General features: G+C 37.1%; 1 protein-coding gene across 1 annotated transcript in view; it reads right to left on the bottom strand.

Annotated features, from left to right (window-relative positions):
- LOC115764683 (transmembrane and coiled-coil domains protein 1) overlaps window positions 1–8,678 on the bottom strand; it is a 28,855-nt gene extending 20,177 nt beyond the window's left edge. The window contains exon 1 of the mRNA XM_030707871.1: window positions 8,480–8,678. Coding sequence (XP_030563731.1) covers window positions 8,480–8,568 — 89 coding nt within the window. The 5' untranslated portion in view covers window positions 8,569–8,678. The remainder of the gene's footprint in view (window positions 1–8,479) is intronic.
- Between the last annotated feature and the right edge of the window lie 10,074 nt (window positions 8,679–18,752).

Genomic DNA, 18,752 nt, shown 5'->3' with positions numbered 1-18,752 from the left:
CTTGTTTCTATCAATCTATTTGCTTCCTAAGAAACATATACATATACAGTCGTCGTAAGCTAATAAGATGTTGATGTTTTTAAAGCAAAGTGAAGCTAGTATCTGCTAAGATAATTACAACAAATAAGTTCTTTTCACCAGAATTTAATTTAGATCGATTGCTCCTAGATACATAATAAAACTAGCTCGTTAAGACAAATGAAAACATATTCGATGTCGTAAATCATTTTAATCTCTGCAAGGCTAACAAGGCCAACAAAAGACTTTGGTAAGAGCAATTTTTTATTACCTGCTGGATATTAAAAAATAACAAAAAACATATACACATTTTCAGTGCATAAACAAATTGTATATAAACAACAAATTGGAAAATATTTTGCCAGCCTGCATTGCTTAATATTTTCTGTTTGTGTACTCAATCTCTTCTCTTAGATTTTCGCTACCTTGACTGGGCCAATTATGCCGGATTCATCCTGCACGGGGCCTCCAATTGCCCATTACTTAGCGTTTATGGCTAATTGTTTTGAAAGCATGCCGAGCACAGTATGTAAGCAATTGTTGGCGATTTAAAGCACGCTCAATGACAATTCCAGACGCCATTTTTGCGACACTTGAAAGTCGGGCCAACATGAAGTTTATTGCAATGCTCAAAGAGTCGCATTTTTGGATGTTTATATGCACAGTAAAATACACAATTTTTAGACTAGCTGAATAAATAATAATAATAATAATAATAGGCACATTGCGGCGGCAACGCCCTTAAATGGAAGAGGAAGAGCCGCATTGCATCATCAACTGTCGGATCACCTAATTGACATTTGGCAGGCGGGTCAATAACTTTTTGAAACACTTTGTGTGTCACGACATTTGTCAACTGACACGACGACAACAACAACAACAACAACAACAACAACAGCAGCAGCAGCAACAACAACCAATTGAAATTCAATCTGAACTTTGAGCTCAAGTCGAGCTCCGATCGGGGCTTGAGCTGTGTGAGGAACCATTTCTGAACGGGATGATTCATCTTGTTGACACACATTCAATTAGACCGCAAAGTAGCACAAACTATTGTTTATTATTCTACTCTTTCGTTTTGAATGTCACATTTTTGTTGAATTTTTAATCAAAAATATGGCCAACATATTTGCGAGACTTGACAATCTTTAAATGTTGAAAACTTTGGGATTAGTATGAATTCAAATTTTAATCTAAGATTAACGCTTATCTTCTTTGTTTTATCAGCTATTTGTGAATAAGATACTTTCACATGTATCTGTATCGATAAATCTTCGTAAAAAAAAAAAAAAACAAATTACTCGCGGCAAATACCATCATTTTTTGCATATATAAAAAATGTGGTTTCTTAGGGGAAAACGTAAAGGCAACCTATTTCACATTAGCAACAAATTTAAGAAATGTTGACAGTGAAATTAGGCTATTAGACTCTTGCATATATTTAAGAAGAGTTTTAGCATTGCAATTGCTCAATTTTTATGAAACTTAACTTGAAAAACATTAAAACTTTTACATAAAAAAAACAAAACAAATTTTTTGACTAATTGTTCTTATATATGTAGATGTGACATTTTAGTTTGATTAAGATATCTTGATAAAAAAATAATTTAATATTTGACAAATCGTTCGATATAACAAAATACTTTTTTCATATACATATATATATAGAGCAGAATGAATGCCAGCATAGGCAAATTTATCTAAAAAAAATTGAAAAAAAAAAAAGAAAAAATATATAAACAAGAATATATACATATCACGTAGTGACAAAATTATGATTGCCTCTAAAAAGTTAGACATATTTTTACTCATTTATAATCAATTTCTTCAAAAATGTTCTAAATGTTGTCCACATTTAATAAATATTTATGATTAAACGTAATTCCGTAATGCTCGATATAACGTCTTTTAATTTGTATATAAGTAGAAAAACAAAACAATAACATTTATATAGCCCGGACAGTTTAGATTGTGATTAGTTTTAATCACAGACATTCATTCAATATTCGCGTAAAGCGTTTAAATATTTTGCATACGCATAATTCCGGCAAAAAACTGGTCAACAAATATCAGGCATATTCATATTTTTTGTCATTTGTGCACACAATTGAAGCATAATTTTATAAATATCTTGCAAATTCTCATTAAATTTCCCCCGAAAGCAAGACGCGCCATTCGCGGTGTCAGCTTCGTTTTTGCTGATTCAACCAATCTATATACTATATATAGACGTATTCATCGCACAAAGATCAATCTGTTTAATATATTTACAACGAATGCTCGATGTGCTCAAAGTGACGCCGCAGCGACGCCCCGTCGCATGACTAAAATGTAAATATACATAAATAACTAAACAAATAAATGCAAATAAAAAAAAAAAACAACAACAATAATAAAAGTTTTAAAAGCAAAAGCGATATTCAGCTACTTTGACGACAACGTGCATGAAATACAAACAAAAACAAATAATAAAAAAACAAACCGGAAAATAAAAAAAAAAAAAGAAAATAACAACACGACGAAGTTTTGCCGCTGTTAATCTTTATTCTTTCTATCATTATAGATATATTTATATAGACATGCATGCATTATGCTGTTCGATTTGCTCGTTTTGGGCTTAAAAAACAAGGCAAAACAAATTCGTAAACAAAGAGAATTCACAGCAACACGCTGGAGCTGCTCCCAATTGCCGCATCAGGCCTGCCTCCTTCAATGGGGGCTACGAAACCGAAACGGAAACCGAAACCGAAATCGCTTTGTGAACATTGGACCCCAATATGAATATGATGAATCATGTGAATTAGAACTTGTGTTTAAATAATCTGTTCTTTGCTGTTCTCCTTTTGTTCTCATATTCTTGCATTCATTTCAGCTGCCTTTACTTTAATTTAAAGCGCGAATAAGTAGCGATATCTTCGGCACACCGAAGATTTAATACCCTAGTAGATATTTCCCATTTGCAGATAAGTGAGAGGAGTTAAGTTAAGAATATTTGCCCATACATACTCTTCTTATGCTATATAATATAGTGTTCCCATGTTGATAGGATTTTGCGAATATCTACGAAGATCGTAATGAAAGTCATATAATAGAAGTGTATAAATAAGCCAAAGAACTCTGCTCAAAAGTTACATACCTAAATATGAATATCATTTAACCAATTTACAAAAATAAATCATTTTTTCATATTATTATTATTACTGTGTGTATTCATTAATCTCAAGTGCCTTCATCTGTATGAATTGCAATTTGCATTGTTATTTTTCTTTAACAAAATCTAATAATTAATCTTGAACAACAAAATGTTTAAGATGAAACTACAAATTGTAAATGAAATGAAACGAGAAAGAAAGGCTATCTTCGGCACGCCGAAGATCTAATACCCTTGCAGATCCAACCTTTTCATGATGCTTATAGTGCTTTGCCCGTATCTAAGAAGCACAGGGAAAAGAGTTAATGCCGAGTTTGGTCAAGATATATTGATAAACAAAAAAGGTTTTTAATGAAAAACCTAGTTTTCGACTAATCGTTCCTATGGCAGATATATGATATAGTAGTCCGATCTTAATAGGATTTTGCGTATATATGAGGAGCATAGTAAAACTAATAAATGCCGAGTTTTGTCAAGATATCTTGATAAACAAAATGTTTTTTCATACAAAAACTTAATTTTCGACCGATCGATTTAAAACTGAGGGACTAGTTCGCATAGAAACAGACAGACGGACAGACGGACATGGCTATATCGACTCGGCTGTTGATGCTGATCAAGAATATATATAGTTTATGGGGTCGGAGATGTCTCCTTCTATGCGTTACACATTTCACGACAAAATTATAATACCCTCTGCAAGGGTATAAAAAGATGTTACCAAAAGCTGGGGCATATATTATATCTTTCGAAATCCGAATATTTCGACAGCCCAGAGATAAGTTGAGATGCTTATCGTCAATGTATCTCCCAGGCGAAACCGAATCATAGGCGAATGTCTTTGGTCAACTGAGTGGAAGATAGAAAAGCGATATTAAAGCGATAATGTTGAGAAAAACATCTACATTCGTTATTAATATTGCATTTTCTTGACACTTTTCGTTAGTTATAATAGCAAAGGTGAATTTAAACTTTGATTTTATACATTTTGGCTTTTAATTAATGCTAATGCGTGTTGTGTGCGAATATCAAGATTTTGAATTCTTGATTGACAGACTGACAGACTGACAGACTGCGCCGCTTCCCCTTCCAACAAATTTAGTCGCGACCCCTTTGTCTATTGCAGATGGGTGAAAGTGAAAAATTGTTATTGTTGCTTTTGTAATTGTTGCTGTTGTTGTTGTTGTTGTTGTTGTTGTTGTCATTGCAGCTGTTGTTGCTCGCGTGTGTGTGTGTTTTATTTCAAACAATTTTACAATTTTTTACAATATTTTTGCAATTTGTTTGAGTGCACAAATAAGCAACGGAAGTTGTTTAAGTTGAGTGGAACAGCAGCTGTCAGTTTGTGTTGTTGTTGTTGTTGTTGTTGTTGCTGCTGTTACCTATAAGGTCAGTGTCAGATTTGGTCATCCACACGTTGACGGCCAAATGTCGTTTGTAGAATTTACGCGTTTTCTACTCGCCTGCTATGTGAGAATTTAGTGCGTTGATGAGTCACAAAGACAATAGATAATATACATATATTTACAGCAGAAACTTGAAACAGCTATAGACACTAGACATGCATATATATATATATATATATCGTAGCAGGCAGGAACTGGAAACACCTATTGAGGCACTGAAAAGTACGATAGAACCGTGCAAGGGCTCAAGAAAATACATAAGCGCCGATAAACGAATATAATGAAGGCGGTTTTATAATGTATATTTTTGCTATATATTAGGTTGTATATTATAATATGCCTTAGTCATCCTGTTTTTTACTTGCACAACCAATTAACATTTATGGACTGCTCAGAAAGCAAGTTTGATTTGTGGTTTGCAGTTTAACTTCTTTGAAACCCGATTGTTCAAATTTGAAGCCTTCAAAATATATCTGTGTATTTGGCTAAAAAGTGTATATCTATTGCCAAGCCTAGATCTAGCCGTCATGTCCGTCAGTCAGTCCGTCCGTATGTCAATCAGAGATCTCCGGGCTAGAGTCTTGAAATTTGGAATGTGTGTCCTCCTAGTGCCAGCGCAGTACGAGTTTGTTTCCGATAATCGATAACATGATCCGTTTCCAATCGATAAGTTCTTGGAGTAAATATCTTAGCTATGTATATGTATATTCGTGCGGCCTGTTATGAGCGCAAGTCCTATATATTCCTATATACTGTTTTTTTTTTTTTTTGATTACTCATAAAGCAAGGTATCCCCTAGTCGGGCACTTGCGACTACAGCCTCTTACTTGTTATTAATAAATAAGATTTAACTAATAATTTCATTTCATTTCATTTATTAGTGTTATGACTAAAGAAAAGAATGATTAGGAATCTATAACTTTATCTAAGTATTGTATAGTTATACTTATTGCAATGTTTTCTTCCACAAATCTTGGATTCTCTCTTGGAAGGAATCCAGGAATCTCTACTAACAGAATATGTACCGACTTTTTTCAAATTTCCTTCAACAACTTAACAAAAGAGAAACTAATTACAATTTATTATTTGTACTCTGTCATACGTAATGTTTCTTCTTTAATTTACAGAAATATGGAGGCACACAATAATGAACCCGCATATTATTTGTACTTGAATCATTAACGCTTAAATAATTTATCTACTTTTTGCCCTTTACATATAACTTTTTCCAGTTTGGGCAAGTTTATGAATATATATCAATTCTAATGTTTAGCTCTACGGAACAATAATCTGACGATATTGCCAGTTTATTAAATAACTCAGTTGGGTTTTAAGCAAAATTTTGCCGTATTATATATGGGCCACGCCCTCAGATTGAGTTTGTAGGCACATATTTAATTTGTAAGCCGCGTGCTAACCATATTATATCATGCAATATGCAATATAATCAGAGCATAAAACCAAACAAAGCACCAAATATCACGCAAATATTTGCATACCTAATTAATTAAACTTCACTTTTTTTCTTTATATTTTTTGTTTTTTTTTTTTGTTTGTTTTTTTTTTTTGTGTTTTCGCGCAACTTTTGCGTTTGCCAAAAATGCTGCTTTTGTTCTTGAACTTTTCGAACCATTAAATTGGTTTTGTCCTCAGCATTTGTATTTGGTTGTTGTTGTTGTTGTTGTTTTTGTGTTTGTTTTTGGTTGTTTATTTTAATAGCGCACATATTGGCCATGTTTTCCGCAACGTTGTTGGGCGTGTGCCCAAAACAAAAGCAGAATGGGGGGCACTTAAAGACAGAGAGCAAAAGCGAGAGAGAGCGAGAGAGAGAGAGAAAGAGAGATAAAGGGAAGCTAGAATGTGTACACGTGCTGCCCCAACTAACAAATAAAGCATAATAAAAACATATCAACAAAAAAGCGACCTAGCAACAGGGCGCCGCACCCGAATTCAAATATTGCGACCCTCTATTCGACCCGTATTTATTAAAGTATTTTTAACTCATAATTATATGTTTAAATTAATGCTTAGCAAAGAGTTGAAGATAGTCGAATTTGTAAAATATGTCCTAGTCGAGCACTTCTACTCGAATGGTAGAGGGTATCTAGTCGAGTATTTATATAAGTATTATTTCCTGGACTTTTTATTACCAAATTAATGGCTTTGATAAAAACAAATTAAAATACCAAAAATTTCAATTTTATTGCAGCACTTTTACTCGAATATTCGCATTTGTTTATTTTGGCCACATTCGGTTTTTAAGCTAAAAATGTTCACACCACAGTCTATGAGTTTTGTGCCTAGAAAGGACTAGGGTATTTTATAGTTCTTACTAAGCTGGTCACACCGAGAGATAAGCTTTAACGATTAGATTTGCTCAAAGCGGGTTATTCACTTCACATGCTAGTGACCATGTCAGAAATTCAAGCCAAATTGAATAAGGAACTAATCGCTTAGATAGCGACTAATTAACTGTTTATGGTTCTAATTTTAAACTGTGCTAGTTTGTTTCTTTTTTTTTTTAAGTTGATTTGAAATGTGGCTTTTTATAGTTGTAAAATTGAAAGCGCTTTGAGAGAAAATTACCCTTTGGATCATTTTTATAAGTAAACAACCTATATAGATTTAGTCAAACTTTTTCTGAAAATGCCCAGATTTTCGGAAAAGCTATCATATTTGTAAGTATATTCTATAAGAGTATTTTCGGTTGAGGATTGAATATTAATTTCAAATACTTCATACGCATTTGTGACGTCACGTACTTAAAAATCTGACGACGCCAAGTCGAAGTGCCTAAAAAACACATATGTATGTGTGCATGTGTCTATGTCTACACATTAAAGTCTACATCAGCTGCAGAGCTCTTAGCAACGAAATTATTCAAATCGAATAAATGTCAGAGGAGCGCATATGTATATAAAATAAAACATATTTTGTTCAATGAAAAAACCAACACACACCCACACGCACAACATACGAACCATTTTTAATGCTAAGGAGAGGGAAGGTAGAGAGCATCATAAATAATTTCATCAGTTGTCAGGCGAGAAGCGGCAAATGAATGCATGGGATTAGTTGAGGTGAAGAGATAAGCAGCATGTGTATGTGTGTGTGTGTATGTGTACGTATAAATTAAATTAAAAAAAGTATACGAAAATTGAACAGAAATAGCAGCCGCAAATAGCGGCAGCTACAACAATACACAAAACAGTAAATAATTCTCGTCACTTGCGTTATTTTTTTTTTTTTTTTTAATTTAATTCAATTGCAGACATAGCCTGCGATTGTTGATGTTGTTATTGTTGTAGATCAAACGGTGCCTGGCTCCAAAAACAGCAGCAACAACAACAACAACGACGACAACGGCGAAAGAGAAATCAAAAGAATACCGACTTGAGATGAACAGTAGGCGGTCAGCTTCACATATCTTTGCACTATTTACTCTAACAGCTTCACATATGTCTGCACCGGTTACACTCACATGGAGAGTAGCAAGTGCAGCTAATTGAATTTGACGATGGTCTGAGAGCCACTCAACGAAGCCGATTGTCCAAACTGAGAGCGCGGACTGTTGCATTTCTCTATTGTAATGAATTAAATTGAAGTTGTTATTAACTGTAATTGCGAGCCATTGTACGAGCGTTGGAGAGTGTATAAAAGAGTGGCAGTAGGAGAGCTTCGACGCGAGAGCAGAGATCTGGTAGCGATAAAAAATGCACTGAACATAAAAAATAAACCAATACACACACACACACAGACACGCACTTGAATAAGACCGTTGCGTGCAAGGTACAAAACATGTTTGGCTTTGTGTGCGCGGGCTTGTGTGTACGTGTGTAGGTGTGGATATTTAAGCTACAACACGAAAATAAGCGACAATAAACAATATTCGGCACTCACTCACCTTCGGTCCGTTAGGGTCTCGATTTTAGTGTTGAATTGGCTTTGGCTGCAACAAATTTTTTTTGTGACGCCCTTTTTTGTTTGGCACATGAACACGCACACACACAGACTCAAACGCACAGAACTAAATTATCCATATGCATGTATGTGTACACACGCATGTACACATATATATATATATACACATATGAACAATATATATGTATATATTGTACATGCACTTAATTATATATTGCCACCTTTTTAAATTTTCACTTGTGTATTAGATTTTCGTCTTTAATTTCATTTGCAACCTTTTTTGGCCGTTTTCTTTGCGCTCCAAGTTGCGCTCTGTGCGCATCACAAAATCTGCCGCACGCTTCCCATTGTAAGTGGCACACACAATTTTGAATTACAGGTCGCTAAAGTCTTGGCGGTACAGCGCGTCGGTTATTAATATTTATTTTATGTTTTAAAGGTGCACTTTAACTGAGTGCCAAAATTAGTTATGCATTTGAACAATGCAGTCCGCAACGCGAGCTCCTCTCACTACTAAAAATCAACACACACTAATTACTATGTTAATCTATCGATATTGTTAAATAAGTAATCGACATACAACGCTGTAAGTGCAGAAAAGTGCCAGTGCTGTAAAATCTTGAATGTAACCACAACAAAGCCTGGCTGCTATGAAACAGATATTTCTAAAAACAAACTCAGACAAATTACAGAATGGTTGAAAAGGTTTTGGCGCTTTTAATGAAGTGTTTTTTTAAATTTATATTTTCAATTAGGTTACTATTAGAATTGCGTGCTGGTTAAGTTCAATAACAAACTGGTATTTATATGTGCATATTTAGCCAATATAACTCTTGACATGCATGGTCACACTGCAAGCCGTGTCTCTTTTTCACATTTTCTTTTGTGTATTGTTTCTCGCTCTCGCTTGAACGGTACGGACGTGTACTGCCGCTGCGCGTGTGTGTATTTAACTTGGCTTAAGAAAAAAAATACCTAATTATACATTACACATGTATTTTGTTCTGAATTATGCAACAAATTGCATTCAATACACAAGTGCAGTGGGTTTGACATACATACACAACGTGCGGAATGGCAGGCGAATGCTTTAATAAGCAAAATACATAAGTTTAATTACGTGAGTGTTTGTATGCAGTGCACGCGATAGAGCGAGTCGGCAAATCAGTGCCCATATAGCCGCGTAGCCGTGTGAAAGAGAAGCGGAGCATCTAAATTGCTTGTGCTTCTTGCTGTAAATGTGACGACGAAAATGGCTTAAAGAAAAGAAAAATATTCGGAGTCGGCACGCGCGTGTGTGTGTGTGTTGTGTTGTGTGTGTGTGTGTGTTTGTCTGTTATGTGGCTGTGTGTTTCGAGTTCAAAATGAAATTTACAACAAATTAAAATAGAAATTACACAAAAAGTTTATCAAATATATGCAGCAAGAAAATAAATAAGAGGCTGCGACGTCTGTTGTTCAATAAGTGCATGAAATAAAGAGCAAGAAGAAGAAGAAGCGGCTGCCGCCGTCCTCGTTGTGTACGTGAGTGCGCGGGTCTTGTGTGCGTATACATGCATGTGTGAGTGCGTATATATGTATTTACAAAAGCAGCAGCTGAAAAGTGTTTTATCGCGAAGAATATCTGTAATTATTCGTTTCTCAAATACAAAGTTGTTCAATAATGTGTATTTTTTGCAGCGCATGCTAAATATCAACCACAACGACAACAACGAAGCAAATATAATTTTTAAATCCCAAACAGTGGGCAACAAACACCAAAACAAACTGAGGTTTCGCCGATTCGTATTTTTGTCTTCCTTAACTACAACAACAACAACAACAACAACAGCACGGCATGTTTAGCCCGCCTAAAATGTCACATAACAGTAACAACGAATGGAAGAAGCACTAAAGACTTTGATCAAGTAACAAATATATTGGAGCCGGAGAGAGCGGCCAGCAGAAAGGCAGTTAACGGTGATCGGTCGAGGGCGGCGTGAAATGTGAGTACCACCACCCAACGAAGAGCGTATGTGCTTTCGCTCTCTCTCTATCTCTCTCTTTTACATATGTATGTTTTTATTTTTCGTATGCGACGTATCAGCGAGCGGTTTTTTTTCTTCTGCATTGCCTATGCATTACAATTATATATGTATGTATGTGTCGATCACAGTGGAGCGGAAATAGGCCTCCTTGTTCTTTTTGTTGTTTTTTTTTGTTTCTCACTTTGTTGTGGTTATGATCGATATAAGAGCAACGGCGGATAATAGGCGGAAGCGGAGCAGACCTTGACGGACAGTTGGAAGAGGTGTAATTGCTCAACACTGTATATACATATATATATATTTTTTTGCTGCAATGTGACCGCATTTGATTAAATGCAAAAAAGGCAAAAGTAAGATTGCAACATCAAAAAAGTTCTGTTATGCTGTCAATCATACAAGAAATCCAATTAAAGCACAAAACAAGTAACAAAACAAAAAACAAAACAAAACAATTATGCCAACTAGTTAGACTTGTCCACAGCACACACACACACACATACACACACATGCGTGCCAATTGGCCATTCCATTTATGCTGCTTGACCGCCGCCGTCTGCAGTCGCCGCCTGCCAATTAAACTGCGCTTGCAATTCGTTGATTTTTGTTTCTATGATTTTTTTGTTTTTTTTTTTTTTGTATTTTCTTGGTTTCTCTCTTTGCTGCTTACACGGCCCACGCAGCAGCAGTTGGCGGCGACTGCTTCTAAAAAGCCTTCAGCTTAATTCATTTCTCTTTCCGTTTTGGTGGCTTTTTCTTTGTTGCTGCGGCTGCAAAATTCCATGCCGAAAGAGAAATCCACAAAAAAAAAAAAGCGTACAAAGCACAAAAGCAAACTCCAAAGAAGCAGGCAAACAAAAAAAAAATATATATATGAAAAAGAAAAAATACGAAAAACAACAAAAGAGAGCGGAAAAAACGTGGCAGCTAAACAAAAATAAGTTGCTCTGTTTTGTTGTTGTTACTGCTGCTGCTGCTGCTGCTGCTGCTGCTGCCGTCGATGCAGCGTTGGATACATACCAAAAACAGACAACGGCCTCAGTCAGCGTCAGCAGCAGAAACAGCGGCAGCGGCAGCGGCAGCGACTTCAGTTGCGCTCGTTGCCTCCATTCTGTCTCCTTCTTTGTGTGTTTCGTCTGTTTGCGTTTGTGTTTGTGCTTGTGCTTTTGCTTGTGGGTGTGTTTGTGTGTTTGTGTGCTTGCGCTTGTGGCAATCGCTGTCTTTGTTGCATTTTGCTTTTGTGGTTGTTGTTTGTTGTTGTCTGTTATGTTGCTTTGCTTTTGTGATGCTGCGGTCTCTGCGCGCTTCGCTGCATTTGCTTCAGCGACTCATGAGCAGCAACGAGCATACGCTAGACATTAGCTGGATACACACATGTGCAAAGTACCGTTTGCCGATACCCTGTAAACCATAAAAAACGAGAAAACTTAAAGTAAACTCCGGCTGGAGATGTTCGCTTACAAAAAATGTTGAAGAGTGGAAAACTGTGTAAAACATAGATATATTTTTTTGTATTTGCATCTTGGCTACGTTTATAGAAAATAAAATGTATGTCTAAAGATGTTTCTAAGTTGGTTCAAGAAGAATAAGGTCGATTTTTTTTAAAATAGAATTGTATAAATATAAAAATCAGAGTCTTCCCCCTTTAAATATTTCTGCACAGCGCAAATATCAATTCAAATTAAAACGTAAACAAAAAACAGCTGATTTTGCCCAGAGCGTTGCCACCATACTCAAAAGGCGTATGCAGTGTTGATCAACGTGCATACTTACATTGAAAAAAACAGGCCCAAAGCGAATTTCGTTTAGTAGAAGTTTTAATGCATTTCATCTTAGATTATATTATGCTCGAGGATAGCATAAAACATAGAAATTATTAATTTTGAATATTCATTTCTAAAATGTATTCACTTATATCACATATTTACACGCCCCAAAAATGAATAATACTGCGCCATGTGCGAGTATCTCTTGTTTCTTTCGAGATACTATCTGCCCATTAGAGTATCTATGGGATACAAAAATAGTTTTGCTGTATCTCTTAAGCATTTTGGAGGTCTAACGTGAACTCAAAAGCAGGCAACAATGCCTGCTATATATATATATATATATATATATGCAACGAAAATAGAAAGCAAAAAGTAAAAGACCAAAAACAACGAAAAGCTGCATGTGTTGGAGAGCAGCGGGGGCATTTGTAAGGGGGGCAGGTCAAATCTCAGCCTGCTGCAAAATGTTGTTGACTGTTTAGAATTTAAAGTTAAATTTAGATGCGATGCATAAAGCATGGTTGACAGCGGGCGGTCAGAGGGAGACGGCCAAACGAAAAAGTCGAAAACGCAGCTGCAAACGAAAAGAGAAGAGACCAAAAGCAGAGGGAACAGCTCGGGGAATGCGAGAAACAATAGCAAAGTCATTAAAAAGGCAAAGCTCACTTAGGGACGTTAGAACAGGACGCCAATGTCTCTTAAATTAAATTTTGAACAACAAGCATGTAAGATAGTTCTACATTGTAGATAAATTAAGTTACCATCTCATAGTTATTAAACCGTTTTGTATTGTTTTATATAGTACAATAACTTATAAAGTGCAATTCAAAAGAGAGGAAGAGGACGAGAAGAAAAATATAGAACTCTTCAAAAACAGAGAAAGGGGCAAATTTTGTATAATTCATCAAAAGTTAAAACAGTTTTGGTGAACAAACGTTTTCTTTTTTCTCGAAAATAAAAAATATTTTTAACAATATTAATCAAATTTGGTACATTTTATTTGTTACAATAGATATTTTTTGTCAGGTGGCAACCCTCCGCACACGCAGTTCTATCTATGGCTTGTTAGAAAGAGGGAGAGAGAGAGATAGAGGCGCCATCGACCGTTTGTCAGTTTGTATGCAATGCATATTTTTCGTTTGTGTTTATTTAATGCATTTAAAGAATATCAATGCAAATTTAAAGTTGTATCAAAGATTAATGTACATATTTAATTGAAATAATGTACATCTTGATAGTCCCCTTCTCTTTGCCGTTAAAGCTGCTATTGGCGTTCAATCATGCACTCAATCAGCTTCAAACAATGGCATTCGCCTCAAATCATATCACTTTGCCGCTCTCCATTTCGTCTTCTCTTTCTTTCTGCGCTCTTCTATTTCTGCTTTTGTTGTGCTCTTTGTGCATTTTGTCGATTCGTCATTTAATGGGCTTCATTTTAAAATCGAAGCAAGGCGTTATTCCATTCCATTTCGTTCCATGCCCTTCCCATTTGGGGTCAAGTTGTGTACGCGCGCTGCTTTAAACGCACGCGTTTCGCGCGCGGGTTTTCTTGCGTTCAAATCGATTTGCAATGGATATATGTATGCATGGAATCTGAATCTGATGTATCACACCTGCCAAAACGGGCGCCCAAGTTAAAACTTGTGCAAATATTGCGCTCCAGTTTTTCAAGCTGAAAATTACTTTTCTTTTTAGAGAGAGAGAGAGAGAGAGAGGGGGAGATAGAGATATCGCGGATATATAATGAAAATGTAGCCATGTGCTTGAAAGCGGAGCCAAGACAAGCTGGCGGCGCTGTCAGTTGAGGGGGACTGAAGGGGGCTTGGGCCGGGGCAGATGTTGGGATCTATGCTGGAACTAACAGCAAATGGCCGAAAATAAAAACTAATAAGGTTGCCTTTTGTTGTGTTGCCCTTTTTGCTGTTTGCCTTTGGCACGGGTTTCCGTTTCCCCAATTTTATACCCAGCATTGCAAAAGGGGGTTTAATGGAGGCATATTCGGTATCTAGATAAAGGCAAGCATATGTATTTATGCGCAAAAAAGTTAACTAAAACTTTAAAAGAATTTAAATTATAATGAATTGATCAAAGATCTCAAATTCTGCTCTTTTAAATGTAAGCATCACGCGGTTTTGTTTTTTTGGAACAACGCAAAATCTTGCACTTAGAGAAGTTAATTTATATAGATAAATTCTTATACATTTATTTTACTTTTTAAAGCAGCATCGGGACTTTGCACTGAACATTTCCTAGCCCAACTCTAAGCTTAAGCCAAGCTATTATTATTTTACAGGGTATCTGTTAGTTGATAAGCAACCGTTTATACGTGTTTTTTTGTTTTTCTTTGCACCCAAAACACGCACACGTAGAAAAACGAAATTTATTTCAACATTTTCGGTTCATTGCAAAATAGTGAAGCGAAAGAAATATCGAGCACAAGTTATTTGTGCTTTATTTAACTGCAAAGAAAGACTTTGCCCGCGTGTCGATTGGTTTATTTATATATTATATATATTTACCCTCGAACTGTTAAGGATCGAGTGAAGAGTTGCCTGTTGTTTGGGTTATTGTAGGACTGTAATATATATGCTACACATATAGATATCTGTGGCAAAATTCGATTTTCTCTATTCATAAATGATTTCTGATCTAAACCAAGTTTCCTATAAAAACCTTCAACCATTAATTGCACAGAGTTTGACATTTTTGCAAGGAAATGGAAAACCCAGCAGTAATTAGTGCGTAAAGCCCGCCTAAATCCGAAAGCCAAGTCAAAAGGCATCCAATAGATACACAGAACTATTGCATGAGATACGAGCACAGGCCAAAGTTGACAGGCTGCTTAGTCAGGTTACGAATGGCCCAGTCGGGCGGATAACTGTTATAGCTAACTGTGGTGTGTGTGTATCTTTCAGATACTTATGCATACAAGTATGTGTGTGTGTATCTTTCAGATACTTATGCATACGAGTATGTGTGTGTGTGCGTGTGTGTGATTGCATGCATAAAAGGCCATAAGCATAAACACCATGCGAACTGGCGAGATGATAGCAAACCCCCCCCCCCCCCCTCTCCCCCTAGCCCATTCCTCTAACAGTTTACATGGTTTTTTATGTGGCAGAGCACAGAAAATCGATGACAATTTACCGTGCGTCTGTCACTGTTCATGTGTGTGTGTGCGTGTGTGTGTGTGTGTGTTGATACGCATACACGTACACACATACTTCATGTATTATGTACATATATGTATATGATGTACATGCGCAAAATTCCCACATCCCAAAGTGTGTAGAAGAAGAAGACTGTGCAAGACTGTATTTTTTTCGTAGCCGAATCAAAACAAAAAGGGCAGCAAACGATAAGAGAGAAAAAAAGAACAACAAACACAACAATAGAAAAACAGGAAGTGAGCGGGGGGGGGGGGGGGGGGGGGCGGCGGCACAGTCGTTTTAAACGCTGCCTACGCTCATTTCTCTTGCTCCCTTGCCTCTCGCGATCTCTCTCCTCCCATCTTTCTTGCCACCCACTCAACACTCTCGCTCTCTGCTCCTGCACCCAGCCCCCTGCCCCCTGCCCCTGCCCCTGTCGGTGCCGCTGCATTATTTTCATTTTCAACTTTTTCCTCCTTTTTCCACCGCACACTGTCGACCTCATTCGATGCGGAGGCAGAGCGGCGCTTCTACTTTGACTGCCCCCTGCTACGCCTCCCCCCCTCCCCTCCTCTGCTTCTTCGTGCTCCGCTTAGTTCCCCGCGCCCATTTCGCTTGGGGGCCGCAGCTGGCGCAACGCACATTTTGATAACATTTGTGATAAAGTAATGTGGCAACAACGCACCAACAAAAAGTGGAATGGCGGGCTGAGGGGCAGGGAACGTCAGGTCAGTGGGTGGCATGGCGCAGACAAGACGCTGGCCCGGGCTCTGTCTGCACACACACACACACACACACATACAGATATATACGTGTGTGTGTGTGTGCTTTGTAACTAGTTTTTTGCGTTCGTTTTTACTTTGGCATTCTTTGCTCTTTGGCAGCGTTGCCAAACTTCACCTCAGCTCAGCCATTTAAAAGCTATCGCTATCTCGCTCGCACTTAACGTATTTATACATATATATAGAATTTCATTCATTCAGCATTAAGTTGAGCACGTTTGACACCCAACCCACCCACTCTGGCACATGCTTGCCTTAATTTAAGTTAAAGCTGCTTTAATTTGACACGTTTTACTTGAATGTTTCGGATCTGTTTACTCAATTAGAGCTCCGATTACCTTGATGTCTGTCAGGTAAAAACTTTTCGACTCATTAAACATTTACGAAAGTCAGTTTGACACTTGACAAAAGTTTTTAACTAATTGCTAACAATGTCTTCGACATTTGTTTAAAGCTCCAAGAACAATGTTTAAGGTTTATAAATTGCATTTTAGTAAAAACATGGACAGCTTTTGGGTGCATTATAAAGGTATAAAGTTATATAATCTATTAATAATGTATCTTATATGCATATTATTTAACCAATTGTTTAAAATGATTAAAGAGTTTTATCATCTAGTTAGTCCAGATGACTTTTTTCACGGCTCTGCCCGTGTTTTTTTTGCCTTAGATAAAACTCTTTCACCTGCCCATTGATAATTTAGATATATTACTTTCTTTTACGCTTATTTAGCATAAATATTTGAAAGTAGATATGAACCTCATCAACTAACAAAATGTAATAGTCTTCACCTGGTTTAAAGTAAAATATTCTTTATTCAAGAATTTGCATAAGTTTGACACGAGTTTTCACACATGAGTTTTCACGGATATTAGAAGACTTACCTTCCGATCGGAAGCTAAAAGCTTTAAAACAAACGAATTCTTGATGCTTTTGGATAGGACTTTGAAAATATGTTTAAAACGTATCGAAAGAAACTTGAAAGTTTGCCTCAAAAAATGTTCAACCATATTTTCCGTCCAAGACTGTTGGATTTTGGATAAAGTGAGAAATCACATCTCAAATGAAGTTTCAAGATCCTTGAAAATGAGTTTTAGCCCGAAACCTCAACCAACCCCCATTTCCACTTCGAAAGGTGAATTTTCTGAAAAATGTGAAACATCTCACAACCGAATTGCAACAAAAATCTTTGAAAATGAGAACAATCAGATGGTAAACAAACATTTTTATACAAGTTTTTCATCCTGCGGGTGGAATTTCCCAAAAGCTTATCACATAATTTTCCTTCAATACAAAATTGAGATCTTATCATCAATCTGTCAGTTAGTAAAAACAGTTTAATCTTAACAGATATATGTATAAACTATCCATTAAAACAAATGAATGCCTAAAAATCACCAAAACCTTAAAGCTTTCTCCACATTAAACTGTGAAGTTAAGAAAATGCGAAACACAACCTCAAGCCACGCCCTGTTTACGATGGGTTGGTGTCCCCCTCTCCCCCTCCCTTCCGCCTGTCCGCAACTTCTTAAAAGGCACTCTTTGTATCAAAAAGCAAACATTTGACAATTCACATTAAATTATGCGCCCCAGCTGGAAAAACTTGAAGCAACTACCCCTGCCCGCTACCCTACCAATTGCCAAAAGGGGCTAGCCGACGCCCCAGTCAGTTCGGGTTTCGTCCTTGTTGTTAAATTTAAATGCAGACGCCATTTCTATTGCTCCACACATTAAATTATACCACGCGCTGTTGCCAAACGATATCCTGCCAATATATACCAAAACACCTACCACCACCCCCGTCGCAGCCCGCGCCACCCCCAAACGTTTAAATGGCAGTCGAGCCGAAAATAAAATCATGACTCGCACAAAAAGCAACTGAGAAAGAAGAAGAAGAGGAGCTGCGCCCAAAACGAGGCGCGTCAGGCAAGGCACATAACGGCCGGGCCCGTCGCCTTTCCGCTCCCATCTCCGAGGGCTCTAAATATGTGTATGTATTACATATATATATATATATATATATATATATGTATACATATACATGCATACTATGTATGTACATATTAAAGACGATTTCTCCAGTTAGAACATTTTTGCCAGGCACCGCCCAAAAAGTTTCTGCAAGTAGCACATTTTAGGACAGCCTGAGGAGGAGCTGGAGCTTGATTATTTTTCATGCTTTCCCATTTCATTTTACTGCCTCACACACACAAACACACACACACACACACACAAAGAAACTTTCACAATGCTGCTCTGCCTATGGGGGTTGCTCCTTTTAGCGACGTCAGCGTCTCCACCCGCTTCGTAAAAGAAGAAAAAAAGAAGCAGCAGCAGCAGCGGCAGCAGCCGCCGCCTCACGTGCGCCTAAAGTTGACGCTGTTGTTGTTGTTGCGGCTGCTGCTCACATTTGCTTACTTGCTCGCTCTCTCCCACTAAAAGCCCGCCTGCCGCCCAACACATTGTCTGCCCTTGATTTTATCGATTTTCGCTCTCGCCGCATGCGGTGCTTTTTGCTCTCTGTATGCTTC

Source organism: Drosophila novamexicana, unplaced genomic scaffold (genome assembly GCF_003285875.2).
Source record: "Drosophila novamexicana strain 15010-1031.04,08,12 unplaced genomic scaffold, DnovRS2.1 tig00000870-arrow-arrow-pilon, whole genome shotgun sequence".
NCBI classification, from domain to species: domain Eukaryota; kingdom Metazoa; phylum Arthropoda; class Insecta; order Diptera; family Drosophilidae; genus Drosophila; species Drosophila novamexicana.
This window is presented reverse-complemented; position numbering and strand designations above follow the sequence as displayed.